The 20,716-nt window shown below is 48.5% G+C and overlaps 2 protein-coding genes across 2 annotated transcripts in view; both read left to right on the forward strand.

Moving 5' to 3' along the window:
* Positions 1-10,407, forward strand: part of SLC1A4 (solute carrier family 1 member 4) — a 31,632-nt gene extending 21,225 nt beyond the window's left edge. Inside the window, exon 8 of the mRNA XM_042891263.1 lies at positions 768-10,407. Coding sequence (XP_042747197.1) covers positions 768-1,002 — 235 coding nt within the window. The 3' untranslated portion in view covers positions 1,003-10,407. The remainder of the gene's footprint in view (positions 1-767) is intronic.
* Positions 10,408-12,216: 1,809 nt separating this feature from the next.
* Positions 12,217-20,076, forward strand: CEP68 (centrosomal protein 68). The gene is made up of 8 exons (XM_042875234.1): positions 12,217-12,289; positions 12,940-13,106; positions 14,637-15,020; positions 15,844-17,286; positions 18,199-18,321; positions 18,408-18,504; positions 19,069-19,238; positions 19,715-20,076. The coding sequence occupies exons 1-8, from the start codon at positions 12,217-12,219 to the stop codon at positions 19,763-19,765; spliced, it is 2,508 nt and encodes an 835-aa protein (XP_042731168.1). The 3' UTR covers positions 19,766-20,076.
* Positions 20,077-20,716: the final 640 nt, after the last annotated feature.

The following is a 20,716-nucleotide window of genomic DNA, read 5'->3' on the forward strand; positions in this document are numbered from 1 at the left end:
AGTATCCCTCTGTGGTCAACAGTGTTGTTCTAGTTCAGGAATTCAGTCTTGTGGTAGCAAAAATGGGGAAGAGGGACAGAAGAGTCCTTTATCTTGTTTTAAAGCCAGACATTTAATTACCAAAGAGGATCACAGTTACAAATTAAGCACATGGTGCAGAATGACTAGCAGAAATCTCAAGAGGCACATGAAGAAATTGTTCTTTGAGTTATAACCCTCCTCTATTCAACTCTGAAGCATGCCAGTATTGCACTGTAGAACTAAAGATAGGAACAGATGCTCATAGTGAGAAACCCAGGGGACATAGTCATTCTCTGCTTTTGGGAGGACACCTTAAATAGTTAAGATACTAGATTTTCTATAGTTAAAAAAAAAAAAAGAAAAAGTTGAGTGCTATGAATTATCTTCTGGATAAGCTTAAAGGAAGTTCCAGCTCTTGCATTTGAGGCATGCTGGCCTGGAGAGGGGGAAGAAAGCAGGCTGGGAAAAGAAGGATGTCTGAGAAAAAGTAATAACATTACAGCAACCTGCTGAGAAACCGGATCCAGCTGATTGCAGGAGTTGGGAGGCTTGAACCAGTTCCAGTGCACAATCTTAGTTCTGAAATGGGAATGATATTTCTGTAGAAAATACCTGTGGGTAACAACATCTTCCTTCTCTAGGTCCAGCAGTATTGGTGGATCTGCAGGGAAGAATTTGGCCCCGCTTACTGTGTTGTAACACTCTTAAACTAAAAGGCCACTTTGTTTGTTTTTAACCTCAACCAGGGACCGAACTACCACAGTTGTGAATGTGGAAGGGGATGCCCTAGGAGCAGGTATCCTCAATTACCTGAATGAAAAAGAAAAGAGAGGAAAAGAGCAGGAGCTAAAAGAAGTCAACGTGGAAGCAGTTGCTAACAGCAAGTCTGAAGAGGAAACGTCGCCTTTGGTAACCCACAAAAAACAAGTCTCCAACACAACCAGTACATCAGACCCTGAATCCAAGGAATCAGTACTGTGAACTAGAAGCTGTTGGTCAAACACGTCTTAGAGGTGGACCAGGGGCTTGTTAATGCACCTAGACGTTTGCAGTGCTAGCAAGGGCTGGGCAGCTCTTGAAAGTTTTCAGTTCCATTCTGTTTTGAAATTTGCTGGCTTGGGGAAGGGAGGGAGGTGGGCTGGGAAGAAACGGGGTGGTGAGAAAGAACACACACTTTGTAATAGTATTTTGATCATTCATCTGTGTACCTGTATATATGTGTTGCACGTACACACGTATACATGTATACATGTAGGCGAAAGCAATGCCAATTGAAATGTCTGGTTTTACAAGAGATCTCTTAGTGAAGGCTTATGTGGGTTGGATACGGGGAAGCAGCCAACCCAATGAGTGCTTATGGTAGGGAGAAATTAGTAAGCTTATTGTGCTGCTGTTTGAATGGAGATGCAGTTCAGAAACTCCACAGTGGGTGAGAATGTTTCTTAAGTTTAGTTTCTGTCCTGGAAACTTACTGACAATTACACAATATGGAGCAACATTTTTCTCCCACTCCCCTTCCTCTCCTGTTCTCTGATCACTTAAAAACATCAAATATAACCTAGGAAGTAGGGTGTTGCTTTTTTTTTTTTTAGTGTCATACGTGAACGAGGAGGTCCAAATCTTATTCCATTCCCCCGCTACATTGCAGTTTTCTTACCTTCTGGTGAGTAATTCCCAAACTCTGGGACCAGACAAAGGAGATATTGGTGCAGATCAAGGGCTGGCTATCTCCTCCCCTCTTAGCAAGCTGTTGAGAAAAAAAAAATCCAGAGGAAACACGAATTTTGTTAAAGTGATCCCTCTGGGGCTAAAAAAAAATGTGGAGTCTGTTCCAGTATAAATATCTCTAAAAGAAGCTTGTCTGTGACAACATCAAGAAGTCAGTTCCCTTCGTGAAAACACACATGCACGTTTGCTAGCACGCCATGTCCTGCTTATGTTTGTATAATGGGTCAGTCCAAACAAATTAAGTCATATCCCTTTTCCAGCAAAACTGTGCAGGAGAAAAAAATGTGAACACACATGTGGGAACTGACAATAGGCAAGTCTGATTGTTGGCTTGAAAGGGGAAAAAAGGAGGTGAATTTCTAACCTGATGTAGTTCAGTGATCTCTGAGTATTGGGACAGCTGTATACTCATTCCTGCTAGGAATTTGGTCCTACTATAAATCCTTTTGGCAGCAGTTTACATTTAATTCTACATGGTGCTGGGCCAGGGTAATGCTTAATGGCAGGTGGTAGCCTTTGCTTGGGGCTGACCCAGGTGCTTCTGGATTCTGACTCCACCTTTTTCCTCTACCACATGCTTCCTGAATTTGCACCCCCCCAAACTTGATCGAAGTCCAGCAAACATTGCAAAACTCCTGTTGATTTCTCTTGGCATTTTGGTCAGGAGGTAGTTACAAAGTGATGGCTGTGCATACATGCCAAGATTTGCCCTGGCCTCGTGGCACTTTCCCTTGGCTACTTTAACAAGGTGAGTGCGTGTGGTCAGTCCTCCACACTGTAAACTCAGCAACATATATTTACAGTTTGCTTTGGTATACAATAATAAGTCTCCCCTTGTTTTTTTTTCCCCTGCTGCTTCAGAGGAAGCTATCTTGAAAAGGTATCTGGGTGCTGATGTTTATGATCACGGCATTAGGAAGAGGCAGCTCCAGTTTTATAGCAGCAGCAGCAGCAGCCTTCATTTCCAAAGCATCTTTCCTGGTAAAGGGACTCGATGAATTTTGCTAAAAGATGCTCAGAACAAGATGTGGCCACCTCTGAGGGAGAACACAGTGAGTGTGTCATTACTGGCTGTTTAATTGTGTGCAGCAGCCCTGTGCAATTGGTCAGCCCGCTGCAAAACTGCAGGTGGAGTTTCTTTTTAACCAGTTTATTTATAATCATGTCCACAAAATTTGATCAGTCCTCGTCTTGTTTTAAAAATGAAAGGAGACAGTTGTTGTTCTCTAGGGCTGTCCTCTGCTCAGTATTTAGTATTTCATTTTAAGCACATCAAAACCTGCAGAAACTTTGCATTTCCTCCCATTAGAGTCATCCCAACTCCTTTCAACTCAGGAAACCAGAAGCAGGCTTTGTAGCTGGCAGTGAGAGTCCTCAAATGAAAGGTATTTTGATAAATGTTGGAGGTTTTAAAAAAAAAAAATAATCAGGGTTCTCATCAACCCTCTCTTTTATAAGAAATATTTAAAGTTTCATGGAAAACTTTGACTGCACCAGAATGCCAGAAACCATGGTTTTAAAACAGCATGTGGATATTTTGAGGGGAACTGAAAAACACAACTGTTCCCTGCAGGCTGGGTTCTGTAGTTGGATTTTTATCTCCCATCAGACATTCAGCTCTTTTGATGCTCTCCCTCACCATGGCACATGCAGTTCAGTTGAGGTCATGAGAGCAGGCAGCACCCAAGTGAACTGTCATGGCAGGATTTGAGAAGTGAATGTTTCTCAGTTCTGATTTTTCGCTCCAAAGCTGATGTTGCCAACAGATAGAAGTACTCATAAGGAGTTTGTCCAAAGGCTGGGGCTTCTTCACAGGCACCACCTAGCCACTGCTCTGCTGATATTCCTTCCCCGTGGTGCTGCCACTTGATTGTACGTTGTCCCTCTAGCAGGATGCTGTGGGATGTTCTTTCTGACAGTAGATTCCAGAAAATGATTAAATTAAAGCCAGTTATCTCTGATTTGTCTTAATATTTTTCACTAGCAATACAGAATGTGAACATCTTTGCTGAAGAATGCCTCTCCCAGTCCCCGTTAGATGATTGTCATGCTTTGCATCAGTGTGAGTGTGTAATCCCATGTAAGGCTTGTTAGAGCATTTGGGCTTAAGGTCAAGCACTCCCATGGCTGGAATTTAACAAAGGAATTTTAACACTCCTCCTGGAAACAGGTGCCATAGGGTCTATACGAGCCATTAAGTATTCAGGGCCAGTCTTCTTAACCTGCCACAAATCTGTAAGGTTGCAAAAACTCTGCTTTAGACTTAAAAAGCTGCCAATTCTTGTTTGCACACAGTGAGAGGATCCCACAGTTTTCTATGGAAACACAAATGTCGGGTAGTGACTGCTTTTCAGAATACCTTACTGGTCTTGTTTGTATTGTCTGTGTCAGAAATTACATTTCTTGTTTTTCTACGATGTTACCATTGCATTTGATGGCCATGCCATGTCTTCTAGGGCTCTCTGCTTGACTTCAGATTATTTTTTTATAAGGTACAAATGTAAAAGATCTATTATTGTACTCTCCTGGACTGTATTAAAAAAAAAAAAAATGATACCTACCAACAGCTGCTCTTGTAAGAGTGTGAATCCTGATTGAAAGCCCAGTGAGACAGAAGACTTGCCATTTGCTTCCAGTGGTCAAGGTCTTCAGGTAAGGAGAGAAATAGAAGGGCTGTTGAAGGTTGTGCGTTTTTCTGTGCTATTTGGATGCAGTCCTCAACCTGCAGTGTTGCCCTGGGATCTTCCTATTTCAGGTCTCCATGCAGCCTCATACCAAGAGGCTGCAAGCTGACCAAGAAGGTGCAGCTATTAACACCTGCTCTGTGTTTACCCAGGAATTCCATGAATCTGATGCCAGTATGGTACTGAACGCCAACATCTGTTGACGAGGCATATGTTTGAGTTCTCCCAACTTGACTGTAAAATGGAAACTTTTAGTCAGTTGCTTTTGATTTCAGGAGGAAATAAATTCAATCTAGATAATGCTGGTTTTCTTTTTTGGCTTTAGTCTTTCTTTTGGAAAATACAAATCCTTTAATCCCTTCTGGTGTTTTCCTTAAGGTATCCACATCCCCTAGAGATTGTGTGCTGCCATTGCCTTTCCTGCTGCAATTCACAGTCATTTCACTTTTAGATTTCTGTTGGGCATATGACTTGGGTCCAGGTGTTATTTTTCCTTCCTAATAGCTGTTTCTCATAAGAGGAGCTCCAGTCACATCCTCTCAATGCAAGGGGACTACTAGAGGCATCTCCTTCTGTATAAAGTTAGTTACCACCATGGAGACCTTTGTGGTGTGCTGGTGAAACTGAACTGGGAAAGAAAATTCTAGTGTTATTAGTCAGAAAGGGTGGATATGCATACACAGCAAGCTGTGGTCAGAAAAGCCTCTTCATTTTAGGAAAGTAGGCTACAAACAGCTTGTGTCCTATCCTCTAATACTGTGATTGCATTTTGGGAGAAAATTACAGGAACATGGAAAAGTTTGTAAGCCCTGGGCGTGCCCAGTCCCATTTCGTCTCAGACCTTATTTTTTTACCTTCTTTATTTCAGTGATGTGTCTTTGACTGTTTGGGACCATCTCTAATTTCTTCTTTGGGACTGAATTTCCTCTCCGTGATTTATCAGTCACTGACTCATCTCCTTGCTTTGTTTGCAGTTCCCTAGCTATTTTTATGTGTTGATGGATCAGTGGACATAGTTTTGAGTTGGACCAGCTTCAGCTGGTCTTTAGGAATGCATTTTGCCCTTACCTCACCAAGGATTAGTGAGACCTAGTAACTTAGAGAGTTGCTTTGAGATTGCTGAGTGCCATCTGTCATCCTGAGAAAGGTGCTTGCTTTGTGCTGTGAGACATGGCTGTTGAGGCCTGACTGGCTCTAGTGAGCAATGAAGGGTGCCAGCACATGGCTACTGTTAGAATATGTTCAGTAGACCGGTATTCCCAGGAGCAGAGCTTTAGCTGGGTCCCTGCTGGCACACTGGTAGTTGCACTGCAAGATTCAGTAATTGCAAAGGGCTTTAAACCTCTGTTGGGATGTCTCTTGCAAACTACAAACCAGGGTCAAACACAGGGCTTTTCCTGTAGCAATATGACAATCAGAGCTGTGTCCTTTTGGCATAATAGAAGCAGGGAGCCAGCCAGGGTACAGGAGCAGCTGGTAAAACAACTTCTGCTTTGTCTGCTGGGCAGCCGTGTTACTACCAAAGAGGCCATGCTCTGAGCTGGACACAGTGGGAGATTGTCAGGGTAGTTTTGTGTGTTTGCTCTGTTTCTGTACTCTTCCCTGGGCATTTACTCTGGCTGGAGCAAGAGATGGGCATGACCCAGTGGTGACCATTTTTAGATTAATTCTCTTGTGTGTGAAAACAGATGTTTGGGCAGTTTGATGAAGAGAGACTTTCTGCTTTTAGTCAAGTGAGAGGCCCTGGTATCTTTGTGACTGCCCATTCTGCATGTGTTGCAGGATGCTTCCTTGAGGGCTTGCCTAATGTACGAAACCACTGCTTCTTTCTGCAAAGATCTATAGCTCTGATCAACACTCCAGACTGAATTTTCAGTCCTGTCTTCTGCGAGCGCTGCACATTTCTTCGACTCCTCAAAAGCATTCTTCTGTTGGAAATCATTTTTTCCTTGACCCTCCCACAGGTCATGAGCAACATGTTTCAGATAGAAAGTCAAAGGATCAACGCTCAAACTCTCACCAAAGAGAAATGTCACGTTTTTGTGGACTTAAACTGGGCAGCTTAAAGTAATTGCAGACCTGCCTGTAATGACTGCTACTGTGAGTGATGAACAACTCAGAATTAGGCAGGTTGCACAAATCCTCTGCTTGCAGTTCATTTCCTATAGATGACCTTTATTTCTCTCACAGACAATAATGTGGAGAGTAGTGAATCACGGTGTTTGTGAAGCACTCTTAAGATACTGTGCACTAAATCTTGGATAATTATGAACTTATCAAAAACTCTGAAAGGAATCAAGTAATCGTAGTATGTATCATTAAGTCAGAGTTGCATTGTGCTGGCATGGATGACTGGATGATCAGAGACCCAGTGTATGCATTTGCAGGAAGAAGAGTGGGAGCTGGTGTCGGTGAGTTGCTCTGCTGTCTGCCTCCTTCCATCCTTCTGGCATGCCATAAAAGTCCAGGCTTAGGTAAAATAACAGACATCACAGTGGATTCAACACCTAAATGGGGAGCCTTGATAGCTTAGTTTCTGCTTAGTTTCAGTGGAAGAGCTTTTCAACTAACAAAACAAGTTATCTTGGTGGCAGTATGGGGAAAAGGTGGGGGAAAATGAGGATGGCAGATCAGACAGGATAAGGTAATTACATGGATAAAGCAGCTAAGGCTTTGAAGGAAGCATCTTTCCCTTGGTGTTTTGATATGGATATCATCAAAAAGACTGCACGCATTTGTCCTGCATGGAGTGGGGACAGTGCAAATCCCCACCTGCTAACCGGCCATGTGTTACAGGGAGAGGCAGAGATCAGTGCTGGTGTTGTTGAAGTGTACTGTCACTGAGCAACAAGTAAGCATCAGCATGGGGCTCTGATAAGCTGCTCTTGGCTGCTGGCCACGATCACAGAGAAATAAACAGTACAGCTCTGGATCAGGATTTGACCCACATTCCTCCTTGCAGTGTAGCTCAGTGTATGCTTCTTGGATAGCCATTATTCTATGAGGACAAAGAAGACCTTATTATCTAGATGGGCACATTGGTGAGAGCCATGTTCACTTGCTGCTTCAGGGGACAGGGAAAAGGATAAGGCAAATGGTCTTAAACTTTTCCAAACGTTGGGCAATACACTGTGACAGTTGGCTCTAAATATTTTAAGTCAGATGAAGAGTGATTAAGGGCCTTATTTGGATTTCATAGCTCCCTGTTATTGCATCTGAGCACTGTCTTGGGAAGTTAATGTTAACAGAGTGTTTATTCTCTTCTTGGGGTGTTACATTTTTGACTAGCAGGCACTATTTCACGGTTCAGCAGTGAGTGTAGGCAGAAAAAGGAAAATGCTTCTTTGAGTCATCAGGCAGTCTAGGAGCAGACTTCAAATCCTGAAACCAAGGCCATTGTTAGCTAACGGTCATTTCCCCTGTAAAGGTCCACATTCAGAGGTTTATAAATACATTTGGGTATTGATATCATATTATTAATAGCATGTTAGTGCAGGATTATGACTCATCTTTTTTGGCAGGATGGACGAAGAGAACTCTTCTGTAGGAGAGTTATCTTCTCTCTAGGATGACTTTTTTAGTAGAAAAAGAACACTACTTTTCCATTCAAAGAGCCTCAGTACCAACAGGTACATCATCCTCAACAGCTATGAAATCTGACTTGGATTTAAGCACTGATCTCAAAGGCAACAGGAGGTGATAGCTCTGAACATTTCAGCAGCCAGCTGCTCTTTCTTGAAGTCCTGCCCAAGAGACATTTGTAATTGTCTTCCCAAAGGCAAGGCAAACAAGCATACTGACAGGAACTACTGTGAGGAAATGAATTTTGAGCCAGCCCTGTTGTAATGCGGACTGAATGGTGTGGTTTTAAGACGTGGAGAGTTCAGTATGAGATGTTCCTTAAGGTAGCTCTCACTTGGTCTTTCTGTTAACAACACTCTGGTGTTGTTAACATACATTTCTTTGCAGGTGTGCATTTAGGAACTGAAATTGAACTGCATAGGCGATGTCAGTACAACTAGATTTCTGTTACACATTGCAGAAAGGAGTCTTTTCTGAAGGAAACTGTTGCCACATGCCTGAATCCCCTGTGCTCCCCCAGAAATAATTGTACTTAACCATAAAAGTACCCCAAGTATTAACTGCTACACACTGTAGCTTTTTAAGATCCCGAAGGAATGCCACAAAATGGGTGAGCCAGGTCCTTTGTTGATGTGCATTAACGTGATTTCATGAAGCTTTCAGTGGCCTGTGGACTTGTGGTGGCATGGCACTCTCTGGCAGGATAGGGGTTTGAATTGGTTCTCTTTTAAAAACATAACGTTCTTGAAAATGCCCGGTAAGTTGGAACTTGTTGGCTATAGCTAGAGGCATTTTATGTGCTCACAGTGTTCTCATGAATTAGTGCCTCCCATAAGATAAATGTGTTTTCTAGATGGCCATGTTGATGTAGAAGCAAGGCTTCCTGGTGTTTGGATCGGTTTTCTTTCTCCATATCCCTCTTGCATGTTCTGCTGTGGTCCTTGGACTGGGCTTCTAGAGTACCTGTGCTAAACTTAAACATGTCCTGGCCTCCTCTGAGGACACAGACCATCTCACATCCTTTTATGGGGGGGACGAAGACAATTTTAACTTCGGAGGAAGAGCTGGAACTGAAAACAAGCCTACTTCAAGGCAATACCTTAATGGCATTTTATCTAATCAGTCCAATAGCCGTGACCAAGCTGCCGAGCTAGCCTTGACTGCCTCCCTGGTCTGCCCCACGGTAGATGCACTGTTGGCATTACTTCCCCAAGGACCAATGTGGAAGTAATGTGTTCCCCATCCCTGAATGTTCCTGTCTTTTAAGAACATAGTCTTATCAGACCTTCTCTGTTACCGTCCTGGCTGCGCTGCTGTAAGGTCGCGCACAAAGCTCGCGCTGCACAGGATGGAGGCTGTATGTAGCACTAGGATAGCTGAGTGTACCTCTGCTGACTGCAGGTGGGTCTTTCCTGAATTGCTGCTGCTTTATGGCAGATTGAGACCGACTCACTCACTCGTAGTGAGGGTGACAATTCTGATGAGCCCTCTGGACTCAAGGCCAGCAGGTCCACCCCTAAGACACAAGGCGTCTGTTGCTGCAGAGATACATGATCTGCCTTACTACCCTTAAAGGTGCCTTGTTTGGCTTTTCAATATAACTATGCACCAAAGGCAAGAGACTCTGTTATCCCTGCAGACAGGAGGGAGAACAAGGATGACCTGGCGTGAAACAGACAGGGAAAGTGAGTTTCTTTCCTTTATCCTCTAAGTTTTCTGTCGGCAGTCCTGCCTCTGATGCTCTTATGTGTATGTGCTTTTATTTCTACCGGAGCATAAATCATTCTAAGTAGGAGGGAGGATTCTTGTATTTTTATATGCTGAGCCATTTGATTGATTAATTTAATAAGGCGACACACAGATGAACTCTGAAATTCACTGCCATCTGCTGCTCCAGTTCAGTCCAGTATTACTGATACAAAGGTACCTGCCTTCAGAGAAAACCTAGTGCTGAAAGCACTGAGAGTAACCACTCCATTGAATGAATATGCCATGTGGGTGCATTGATGCTTGTGAACTTCTGTAACTGTTCTTATTTTAAAGCAATGGGTCTGATCTGTGTGACTCTGTATCAGCTTTTTTAATATCTGCCAAGACCAGATGTACGTGCATATATGCAAAAAGGCCCGTATTGCTGTGGCTGGGGCTGTGTGACCCTGGGGTAGATTAATATTACAGATGTTTACTATGTAGCACGCTGCTCTTTGGTGCAGAAATTCTCCCCATCTGCCTGGGAAGAAGGCAGTCCTGTGGCTCAGGCTGAGATGGCTCGTTGCATTAGGAGGGTGGCACAACAGGGCGCTCTCTCTTTTTCCCTTCTGTTATGGAAATGTTTATTTGTTCTCTCTTTGTGTAGCTTCTCAAGCTGAAATAAAAATCACCCCAAATAGAATGCATGTTTTGGCCTTTGTTTGGTGAACTCCTAGACTTGTAGCTGCCCTGGGTGCCTGGGTGCTATACTGGGCTGGGATCCTGGGCTCTGTACTGATGCTGTCACCCAAGCAAGCTCTCTGTGACTCCTTTGCAGAACGTATTTTTTGGAGATATGCATTATTGTGCAGCAAAAGGGCTGACAGCCTGATCTGTCAACTAACAGACTTTCTTCTTTGGAGAGAGGTTGAGAAGTGGGAGAAGTCATGTAGCAATCCTTTGGGACACACTGGTGAGTTTAAGGTAAGTTTGCATTTGACACACATGGTCAGTCTGATCGGTGTTATAGCTTCTGAGGGCCTGGGTTTGGTACTGAAGTATTTTTTTAGTACATTTCCATTAAAAGCTCACAGGGTACATCTTACAACAAGGTGTGCTATGCAATATATCACAAATCCTGATAAAAAAATCTACTATATAAGTGTATTTTGGTTTGTTTCAGGCACCAAATTCTGGTCCTAGAACTAAGAAATGAGAGTGCAAATTTACAAGAACTGCAAGCCCCAAAAGAAAGACGTATAAATTCGTGACTTAAAATCATAATGATACTGTGTGAATTTTAGGAATCTATGAATGTAATGCTTTCCAAAAAAGCCTATCTGATCCTAAGGTCATATCTCTGTTTTTTCTGCTTCCCTGCTGACACTGCGAGCGATACCTGGAGGAACATGGGACCAGTGAGCTAGCAGAGAAGTGCTCTTGCACCTTGGTCACTGTCTGTGCCAGTGTCAGCTTTGGACACAGAGATGGCTGCTGCCTGAAACGAGCAGTTTTCCCGAGGTAAGTGCTGTCGGAACTGTAGTGCCTGACCATTTGAAAGACACTAAGCTTTACCAGACCTGTGGAAAGGTGTGGATTGATTGCCTTATCTTTAATGAGAACTGAGTCAAGCACTAGCCTGAGTCTCTGTGTTGACTCAATCTAGACATCATTAGGGCTTGCTAGGTATTGTTATTGACATCAGACAAACCAGATAAAGTGTTGCACGGTTCTGTCTGCTCGATCTGGGCACATCCATGCTTGTACATTTCAGGTAGATGCAGGTAGGAAAGTGCTTTGTGTGTTGGTTAACAGGCTGAAAGACAAGACCGTGTTGTTCTGCTATCACATGGATGGCTTGGGTTGTGCGGTATCACTGTTTGAGAGTCAGGTCATCTTACATAAGTGTGAAACGAGGTAATTGAGAATCAAATCTCTGCTGTCTTCCCATTATGAGCGTTCGGATGGACGTATGCTGTATCTCTTGGGAGTTTCGTGAGCTGTGATCTGCATGAAAAGAGCTCGACAAGTTTGCAGCTTTGCAGCTTTGCGAGTTCTCACACCTGGGATGTCAGAGTAGAGCTACCTCACTAAGGAGGATACCTGTAGTTTTGGGCTGGGCAGCCTGCCAGGCATCTGGAATTTATTCCCACATGCTGGAAGTTACTGTCATGATGTTGAAGCTAAACAAATTTGTGACCAGATGAGTTGCAAGCTGGTTCTGAAGCCTAGCACCTATGCAGAGCCACTCCAGCAGAGCTCCCCAGGACTGCGATCAGCAATGGCTGTCATCGCTGTGTCACAAAATGCGTACACAGTCGGGCAGATCGGATTCTCTTGTTGCAGTACACTGCCGTTACAATTACATGGAGGTGCTTAAGCCTACGGGAGTTGGAGGAAGGCCTACAAACATTCGTAACTCGACTCCTGCAAGCTGAGCAGGTTCCAACCAGCAGTGGGGTCGAGGTTACGCTCTGCTCCCCTGGTGCTGCAGCCTGAATTCTCTCGGGTAATGCGGCGCACTGCTTGGGAGGAGGATGCCGAGCGGGAGCAGCCGCCGCTGTGGCTGCGCTGCTGGGCTGGCAGTCAGGCCGGTTGTTGGCGGTGCGCTGGGTACATCGTGCGGCCACGGAGGAGAAGTGCAATTTCTGTTTGACCACTTCCTCGGGCTGAACCCCGGCGCTGCACGGCTGGGCAAGCGAGCGGTGAAGCGCTGAAATTACTCAGCTGCCAGCGCTGGGGTTCGTTGTTCTGGCCTTCGGTGTTGGCACCAAAATAGGAATCGCTGTTTTCCCTCGGTTCTGACCCGTTCCGTCCGCCAGCTGCAAGTTACATTTTCAGGAGCTTCTCCAAAGTCGGGAAGGGGAAGCGGCAGCTACCGTTTGTAGGAAAGGTCTAGTAACAGTGCAGTAGAGGCTCCCACGACCTAGCTGTGTGTGTGAGCGAAGTGCTGTAGCTTTTGGTAAGCTTCCCACCGCTTTACGGAGCTGAAGCGCCAGAGCGGCGGGCGGCGCTAGCGGGCACCGCCACCTCCCACGGCCGGGGGAGGGCCGAGCCGCTCCCGCTGCGACGTAGCGATCCCGCGCAAGTCGCGCTCCCATTGGCTGCGACGTACGGAGAGGAGCGCGGCGGCGGGGCAGGGCTGCGGAGGGGCCGCCGGGGCCGCTGCTCGGTACGTGAGGGCCGGGCCGGGAGGGGCGGGGAGCCGGGGGGTTTGCGGGCGATCCGGGGGCAGCCGGGCGGTGTGCTCGGGATGTGGAAAACGACGAGAGAATTGCCGGGCAAACGGAGCGGATTTGTCGAGGCGTGCAGTCCGGAGGTGCCTTTCTGCCGGTCCTGTGCCTGCGCGCTTTCTTTGGGCAAAGCCCTGTGGTGCCACGCAGCGCTTGCAAACTGGGAGAAGTACGGCAAGAGTGTCTGAGGGGCTCCGGGGGGCTGGGAAGGCGGTCATTGAAGCCTGCGAGGGGGCAGGGCGGATGCTCGATGACGGCATGGGGAAGGCACGGCGAGCACGTGGGCCGAAATGGGCTCCGGAATGTGACCGCTGTACCGTCGGATTTGTCGCCGGGTGGGCTTTGTGCACGTGAGATCAGCTGGGTTTGGAAGAAGGAGGCCGACCAGCAGCGTTACCCCTCCTCCTCATCCCTCCCTGGGACGCACAGCAGGAAAACGCATCGATGTGGGAGGGTGGTCTGGGCCTTTAATGGATCCTGTAAGGCTGACTGGGGATCCTGTAAGGCTGGCAGGTGCGGCCGTCTGGCAGGGCTGGCCAGCAGCAGCATGCTGCTCCTTGGGGTTCAGCCCCTGCCATCTAAAAGGCAAAAAGCAGAGGTTGAGCGGGTCCAGGAGGAGCCGTCCGGGTGAAACAGGCCTTTGTCTGCCTGTTGCTGCCGTGCTGAATTTAGCTGCCCTGCAGCCACAGCAGCGATCATGTTCCCAGCCTGAAGGAGGACGGCAGCACAAAGCCTCCCCAGCCGCCCTCTGTGCTCCCAGCGCCCTGCTTGTGCCCTGAGGTGAGTTTCCCTGGAGGGAGGAGCGTTGTTGCCTGAAGTTGTGATCTTCCTGAATCTGCTTGGACCCAGCTAAACTAATTAGTGAGCAGTGAAAGCCGGCCACTGTTTCAGTGTCAACTCTGAAGTCCTGGGAAATCATAGAATCCTTCGAGTTGGAAGGGACCTCTGAAGGCCATCTAGCCCAGCTCCCCAGCAATGAGCAGGGATGTCCACGCCTGGATCAGGTTGCCCAAAATTGTGTAGCTAAGTACCAAGATTTAGGGTTTGTGGCTCCCTCTCTCTTCCTCTTGTTTTTCTATGTACTGCTCACTTCTGTGTGGCTTCCATCTCAGGTTTTTTGCATTTGTCCCTTAAAAACCTCAGCTTTCCCCACAGCACGCTTCAGGGCTCAGCCAAGCTACTACATGCTCTGCATTCTGATGAAAGATGTCTCAGTTGGGCCCACTGATGGCACACAACCTCGTTTTGAGATAGACTGTTAATTCGGGAGAGGACCAAGCCTTGGTGCAGAACACAGGTTTGCTCTCGGGCTGTAAGAGCTTTAGTTGCATTGTGCCTGTGTGCTGTGCCCAGAATCCGGGCATGACTGTTCAGATAGGAAGGCCAGTTTGCTCTCCTCTGGGTTGCACTTTGATGCACCAAGGTGTGATGAATCATAGGGTGATTAAGGTTGGAAAAGACCTCTAAGATCACCAAGGCCAACCCCCACCAAGTCCCTCAGTGCCACCTCTCCACAGTTCTTGAGCACCTCCAGGAACGGTGACCCCACCTGGGCAGCCTGTGCTGATAGAAGCCAGGATGCCCTTGGCTTTCTTGGCCCCTTGGGCACACTGCTGGCTTTGCTATAAAATGCACCCAACTTTTTCACTTTGCGTGGAGATGAGGGGAGGTGAAGAGCATCTTTTGTTGTGTGTTTCAGAGAGCCCGGGACGCAGTGGCATCACTCAGAAGTTCTATGCTAATGGCCCTGGATGTGGCAAAGTCGCTCTCTGAAGCCTCGCTGAGCCAGAAGGCCAAATGTTACAGAAGGTGGGACTGCATGGACAGACAGACGGACTACCCAGAATTGGCCAGCAACGTGCACCAGCTTTTGGGTGCAGAGGAAGCCAAAGCCACCCTGAACGACACGGAGAGCCTGGCAATGAGTGGACGTGGTGGTTTGGCCACCGGTGTTACAGCACTTGCATCCAGATTGCCTGGAACGAAAGCAAACCGCCTGGAGAGACGGCCGCTGACCTACGGAGCTGACCACAGTGGTGATTCATCTCGTCTTGGCCACTGGTCCTTCCTGGAACAGCAGCAGGTGAAGAGGGTTGTGCTGACCTCTGTATTGCCAATGGGCCCTGGTGAGATGGGGCCTTGTGAGTCTGGGTCCTGTGGGGTGGGAAGGAGTATCTGTCCTGGGGAGCTTTCACCTCAAGGGGAAGGAAAGGCCTGGAGGCAAAGGACCTTGTGTGATGTGACACAAAATCCTGTAGCACAGAGCACTGCATCTCCCAACACCACATCAGCTCGAAAACGTGCTGAGATAAACCCAAAACACCGTCGCCCCAAGCAGGAAGGAGAAGCCTTTGGGTTTTAAGTAGTGACACTGTTGCATTAAACGTGCAGCAGTGGTAGCGGGTGCTGCTGAGGGGGGCAGCTCCCCTTCTCTTCCGGCGGTGTGCTGGGTGCCGGCACACAGGCTGTTGCCTTGGTTCCTGTGTTGCTGCCGTGGAGCTGGAAGCTGCTCAAAATGGAGCTCCTTAAGTAAGTGTCTCTGGCTGCCAAGTGACTCATGCAGCCTTCCAAGTCCTCGAGATGCCTTTCCTTAAAAACAAACCCTGTCCAGGCCTGAGGAGCAGCGTGCAGGCGCGCTGCTGGGACAGAGTTCATGTCAGTGCTGCCTCGTGGGGCGGAGCTGGGGCTGGGCTTTTATCTCCGTGGCCTGGCTGCACAAAGAGGCTTTCTGTCTGGGCACAAAGCACGAGTATTATGTACCATTCCCCATGCATCAGAAGTGTTTCTCCTGGTTCTTTTTACTGGGATTTCCTGGTGGTGCGGGAGGCTTGTAACATGGCTGGGGCTGTAAACTGAGCAAGCACGTGAATTAGCTTCTCCTTTCTTCTCTCCCTGGGTCCCTGCAGAACTCCACAGAGGAAAATGGCACTGCCAGCATCCATCACATCGCTTCCAGGCACTGGAGCCAGGCACCTTGGTCCCCGTCCTCCAGCCCCCCGGAGTCCTTGCCTCAGCAAACCCTGCCCAGCCCCAAGAGCCCCAGGCAGAGCCGCTCCAGATCAAGCTTCTCCACTCTCTCTTTAGAGGAAAACAGCATCTCTGAGCAGCAGGAAGGGAGGCGGTCCCAGAGCTCACCAGCCAGCCTGGACACACCTACTGCAGCCACCTGGGAGCTGTGCCACCAGCAGGGTGTGACGGGAGGTAGGACAACAGGAGGTAGGACAACGGGAGGTAGGACAACAGGAGGTAGGACACCGCAGGCACGCAAGGCCCTCAGCCCCCTGCTGCGTGACTGTGCCGCCATGGAGCGTGTCAGGAAGATGTCCTCCTATCAGGCTGATTACTGGGCATGCGCCATACCTGATTCATTACCCCCATCCCCGGATCGTCAGTCTCCCCACTGGAACCCCAATAAAGAGTATGAAGACTTGCTGGACTATACATACCCGCTGAAGCCAAAGTACAAGCTTGGGAACGTGCCGGAGCCTCTATTCCATGACTCAGGAGTAGATCTGGACAGCTTCTCTCTGTCTCCTGAGGGCACTTTCAGATCCACCAGCATCTATGGCCTACGTTGGCAGGATCAGGGAAGGAGAGAGAATCAGCATCAGGGGGCTGTGGCTTCCACAAGGAGATACTCCACACCAGTGGCTGGAAAAGCAGGCAGTGCGGGAGCTGTCTCTCACTACGAACCTTCTCCCATTGCAAAAGCATCTTTGGCAAGGAGCGCTTCCTCTGCTGGCACAGCAGGTCCTGCTGGAGGTTTTGCTAAGGGTTTAACGTTATCCAGGTTAGCCAGACTGAGTTCATTTGATTGCCCTGATGTGGATGGGGGAAGCTGGTGTACCAGGAATCCCTTCTCCAGTCACAAAGGAAAGGTGAAAAGCGCTGAGAGGTTTCTGCCTACAACACAAGTACTCCCCTTGACAAGGGAGTGGGACGGTGATGAAGAATTCCTTTCCCTGCCTCCCCGGCTCCAGGAGCTGGAAACGTTGTCTCAGATTTTGTCTGATCTTTCCTTAACTATAAGGACACCCAGGCAAAGCCACTGGGACCTTCCACCTCGCAGCAATGGCCCAGAGACCCTCTCGTCGGAATGGGCTCCTTTTGGAGAAGTGGGCAGCAGGGACCTAAGGGAGAGAACTGAAGGCCCTGCTGGGCTATGTCACCCCTACGGCTGGGACAGTGCTCAGCCAAGCAGCAGAATCAACAGAGACCCTCTGCACAGACCACATCTCCCTGCCAGCAGCAGGGCTGTCCTGGAGGGGACACACCTGAACAGGCTGCACGCTGCAGGCTGTCCCACAGAGGGGGACCAGTGGAGTGAGTCCCTCGCCCAGTGTGTTAAGGTAGGCTGAGACCAGGGACTGAAGCTTCTTGTGGGAAGGTTTTGCATGCAATGTAGGATTATAGGATCGTTATGGTTGGAAACACCGCTAAGATCGTCATACCAAACCTGACCTCCATGGTGCAACTTGAGGTCATTCCCTTTTGTCCTATTGCTGTTACCTGGGAGAAGAGGCTGACCCCCACCTCAGCCCAGCCTCCCTTCAGGCCATAGCGAGCTCTAAGGTCTTCCCTGAGCCTCCTCCAGACTAAACAGTCCTCGTTCTCTCAGCTATTTCCATTCACCACTGCTCTTTGGGGCTGTACTTTGCTCCTGTGTTCCCAGTGCCTCTTGTCTGGTGCTCGGTCCCTGGCAGCTGGTAGGAATTTGTGCAGGGTGGCTCACCAGGGCAGATAATTTCCTCAGATGGAGCAAGAACCTCTGGTAGTGGGGAGTTCTGCGTCCTCACAACATTTCTGCTCGCTGGGTTATTCCTATTGGTGGTTTGAGTTCACCTAATAAAAGCAGTCACAACTTTTGGGGAGGGCTGGGAAGTCGGGGCAGCTGTGCTACAAACCAGGGTAAAGGGCCTTACCTGGAGCTGTAACATGGCCTTGCCTGGGATGTATGAGGGCTGTACCTGGGGTGTACAGGGCTGCTTGGGGAGCTCTCTGTACCAGGAGCAGCAGCACGACTCCCAGACGGAGCCCAGCAGGGCTGGAGTCTTCAGAGGGAGCAGAGGCCCCCAGGCTTTACACTGCATCCTACAAAAATAATCCCTCACTGAGATGCTTTAAATATAAATGAAGGTACTCAATTGAGAGAGAAAAATCCCCCGGGGAGGAGCAGCTGCAGATGAACTCCATGGGACTGGGTTGCTGTGAGGAGGAGGGCAGGAAGCTGGCGGAGCAGCAGCTGTGATTTGTTCCCTCAGGTGTTTTGCCACCAGCTGGAGGAGCTCATCTGTTGGCTGTATGATGTGGCGGACACGGCGGACGGTTGGGTGCCCCCTATGCCTGATGCTGCCAGTGTGAGGGCGGCACTGCACCGTTACGTGGTGGGTATATGGCCTGGAGCACACGGCCACACTGGGGTGGGTGCTGCCCAACACGCTGCTAAGCAGTGCTCCCCTTTTCTCCCCAGGAGTTCAGGAAGGACGTGGCCGACCACCGGAGCCTGACAGAGAGCGTGCTGCAGCGTGGAGCTGCTCTGCTTGAGTGCATGGCCTCCAATTCGCCAGGTGAGCAGGAGCTGCTGGGTGGGGGTGGAGGGGATGGGTGCTTCTGTGTGGCTGCATGTGGGTACAGCCGGCCCCCTGGATCCCTGGCAGTTGGTGGGCAGTTTGCTGTTGCTGTGAGAACGGAGGCAGATGTAAGAAAAGGACTGATGCAGAGGTGTATCTGTGGCTGGAGGTGCGGAGGCTGCCCCGTGCCTTAACCTTGCTCCATGCTGTGCCATCCGTCACAGTGCTTGCTGCCTGTGTGGCTGATGGATACGTGCACATCCTGTGGCCAAAAAGTCTTTGCAGCCACCAAAGCTGTCTTAATGGTCTACTTTTGCATTCTGCATAAAGGACTCCTCTGAGAGCCCCTATTTTTGTACTTTCAGTCTTACTCTGCAGCTTCCTATGTTACATCCTGCTGCCCTTGTAACACTGCATCACAATTTGGAAGGGGCAGACATGGACTCGTTCAGTGAGATCTGACAGTCGGTTTCCTTCAGAAGTCTGTCTGGGGCAGGTGGAGCTCTATTCTTTGTTCTTACAGTCATGTTAATAACTCCATTCATGCCTTCTGTTTTCCAGCCTTAAAGGACACACTGGGTTTAATTGAGAAGCAGTCAGAGGAGCTGGAGAACCACGCAGAGCGCCTGTACCAGTCGGTCCTGGCTGCTGTGGGTCCCGTGCAGGGGGAGAGCAGCAGCAGTGCGCAGCAGGCAGCAGCTCAGGCACCAGAGGCCCAGTGGTCGAGCAGGGTAAGGGGAGAGGGAACACTGGCACAGAGCGGTGATTGAGGGCTGTCACTGTGGAAATCCGGTCCCATTTCCCTCAGCCAGTTGAGCTGTCACTGGGAATCCTTCTAAAACCGTGTCCTTATGAAATGACTGTGGGTGCCAGCGTGGAGCCTGACTCCGTGCTGCGCCAGGAGGGCTGGTGCAGCTCCTGCACCTGAGAGGCACAATTTGGGAACTCCTTCCTCCCCCAGAGCTCTGTGACCTCGCGTGTTGCATTTCTGAACATTTGTTCAAGTGGTGAAGGGGAAATAAAGATTTCCAGAGCTTTAGAAGAGGGTAACGCTGCATTGCAAAGTTTGTATTTCTAATTCTTGAAGACACACACTGCATGCTCTCCAGAGTGTATGAGGAGGTGATTGAGGCACGGTGTGGGTTGGTTTTGTTTGTGTTTGGATTGCAGCCACTGCCCGACATTAAAGCTTTCTGTTTCATTGCAGGTGCTGCCTCCATCAGAGCTGAGATTCGTCAGCCAGGCTCAGGAGGGCTGAGCAGTGACTGCACACACAGCTCTGCAGGGATGCCACTGCTGTGTTGGCCCATTCGGTTTGGTTTTTACTGTAGCCACAGAAGGGCAAGCTGTGCAGCAGTTGTTTGGCTCCTGGTATTGCTGTTATTGCTAAGCTGGGAGCTCTACGAGTGAGGAATGTGCAGCTCTCCACCTCCTTCTTTGTTTTATTGGAATGTAGCTTACTCTTTTATTGCAGTGCTCTGTCCCACGGGGCAGGAGCACATTTTTTTATCTCAGTAATCCATAGTGTGCAGTGCAACTCACACCTAAGTAAAGCTGTTGTGATTCTAATAGCAGCGTTCTGTGTTTGTGCCCTTCAGAAATAGGTGCTGGAAGCCAAGTAGCAGCAGCTCCTTCTGGTTCTTGGGAGCAAACTCTTGTTTATAATTATCCTTCAGTGCCCACTGAACTGTTTTGTTAAATGCAAAGAGCCAATACTCTGAGTGACTCCTGACAACAGCAAGCAGGTTTGTGCACAAGCTGCTTGCACCATGCTGGTCCCCCTGGCTGAACAGGACTGTGCCACCCCCCTCTTACAGCTCCCCTTTATCAGAAAGGGGCTCTAGAGCCTTTCTGCAACAAAAAAGGGTGTGCTTGGAGCAACTTCATTAGGTAAGTAGTCAAAAAAAGAAAGTTACAGGCTGTTGGTACTTGTAATTAACCTTTACACTAAATAGCAAGTCATGTTCTCTTGCAGAATACATCATTTCCTCCCATTCTTACAAAGAGAACAGATACAGCACATGCAGTGCCCAAGTGGAAGGCAAAAAGTACAGTTACACCAAAGCAGCCAGGAGTTCTAAATAACACCTTGGTCTTTTTTGTTTAACGCTTTTCCAAGTTCCACCTCCTCCTCTCAGCACTGGTGTGGCTCCTGCAGCAGGAATCAGCATTACCCCAGTGCTGATGGAAGGAAAGGCTGCTGCCTGGT

The sequence above is a fragment of the Lagopus leucura genome, unplaced genomic scaffold (genome assembly GCF_019238085.1).
Source record: "Lagopus leucura isolate 7727_CA_CO unplaced genomic scaffold, USGS_WTPT01 Super-Scaffold_73, whole genome shotgun sequence".
Taxonomy (NCBI): domain Eukaryota; kingdom Metazoa; phylum Chordata; class Aves; order Galliformes; family Phasianidae; genus Lagopus; species Lagopus leucura.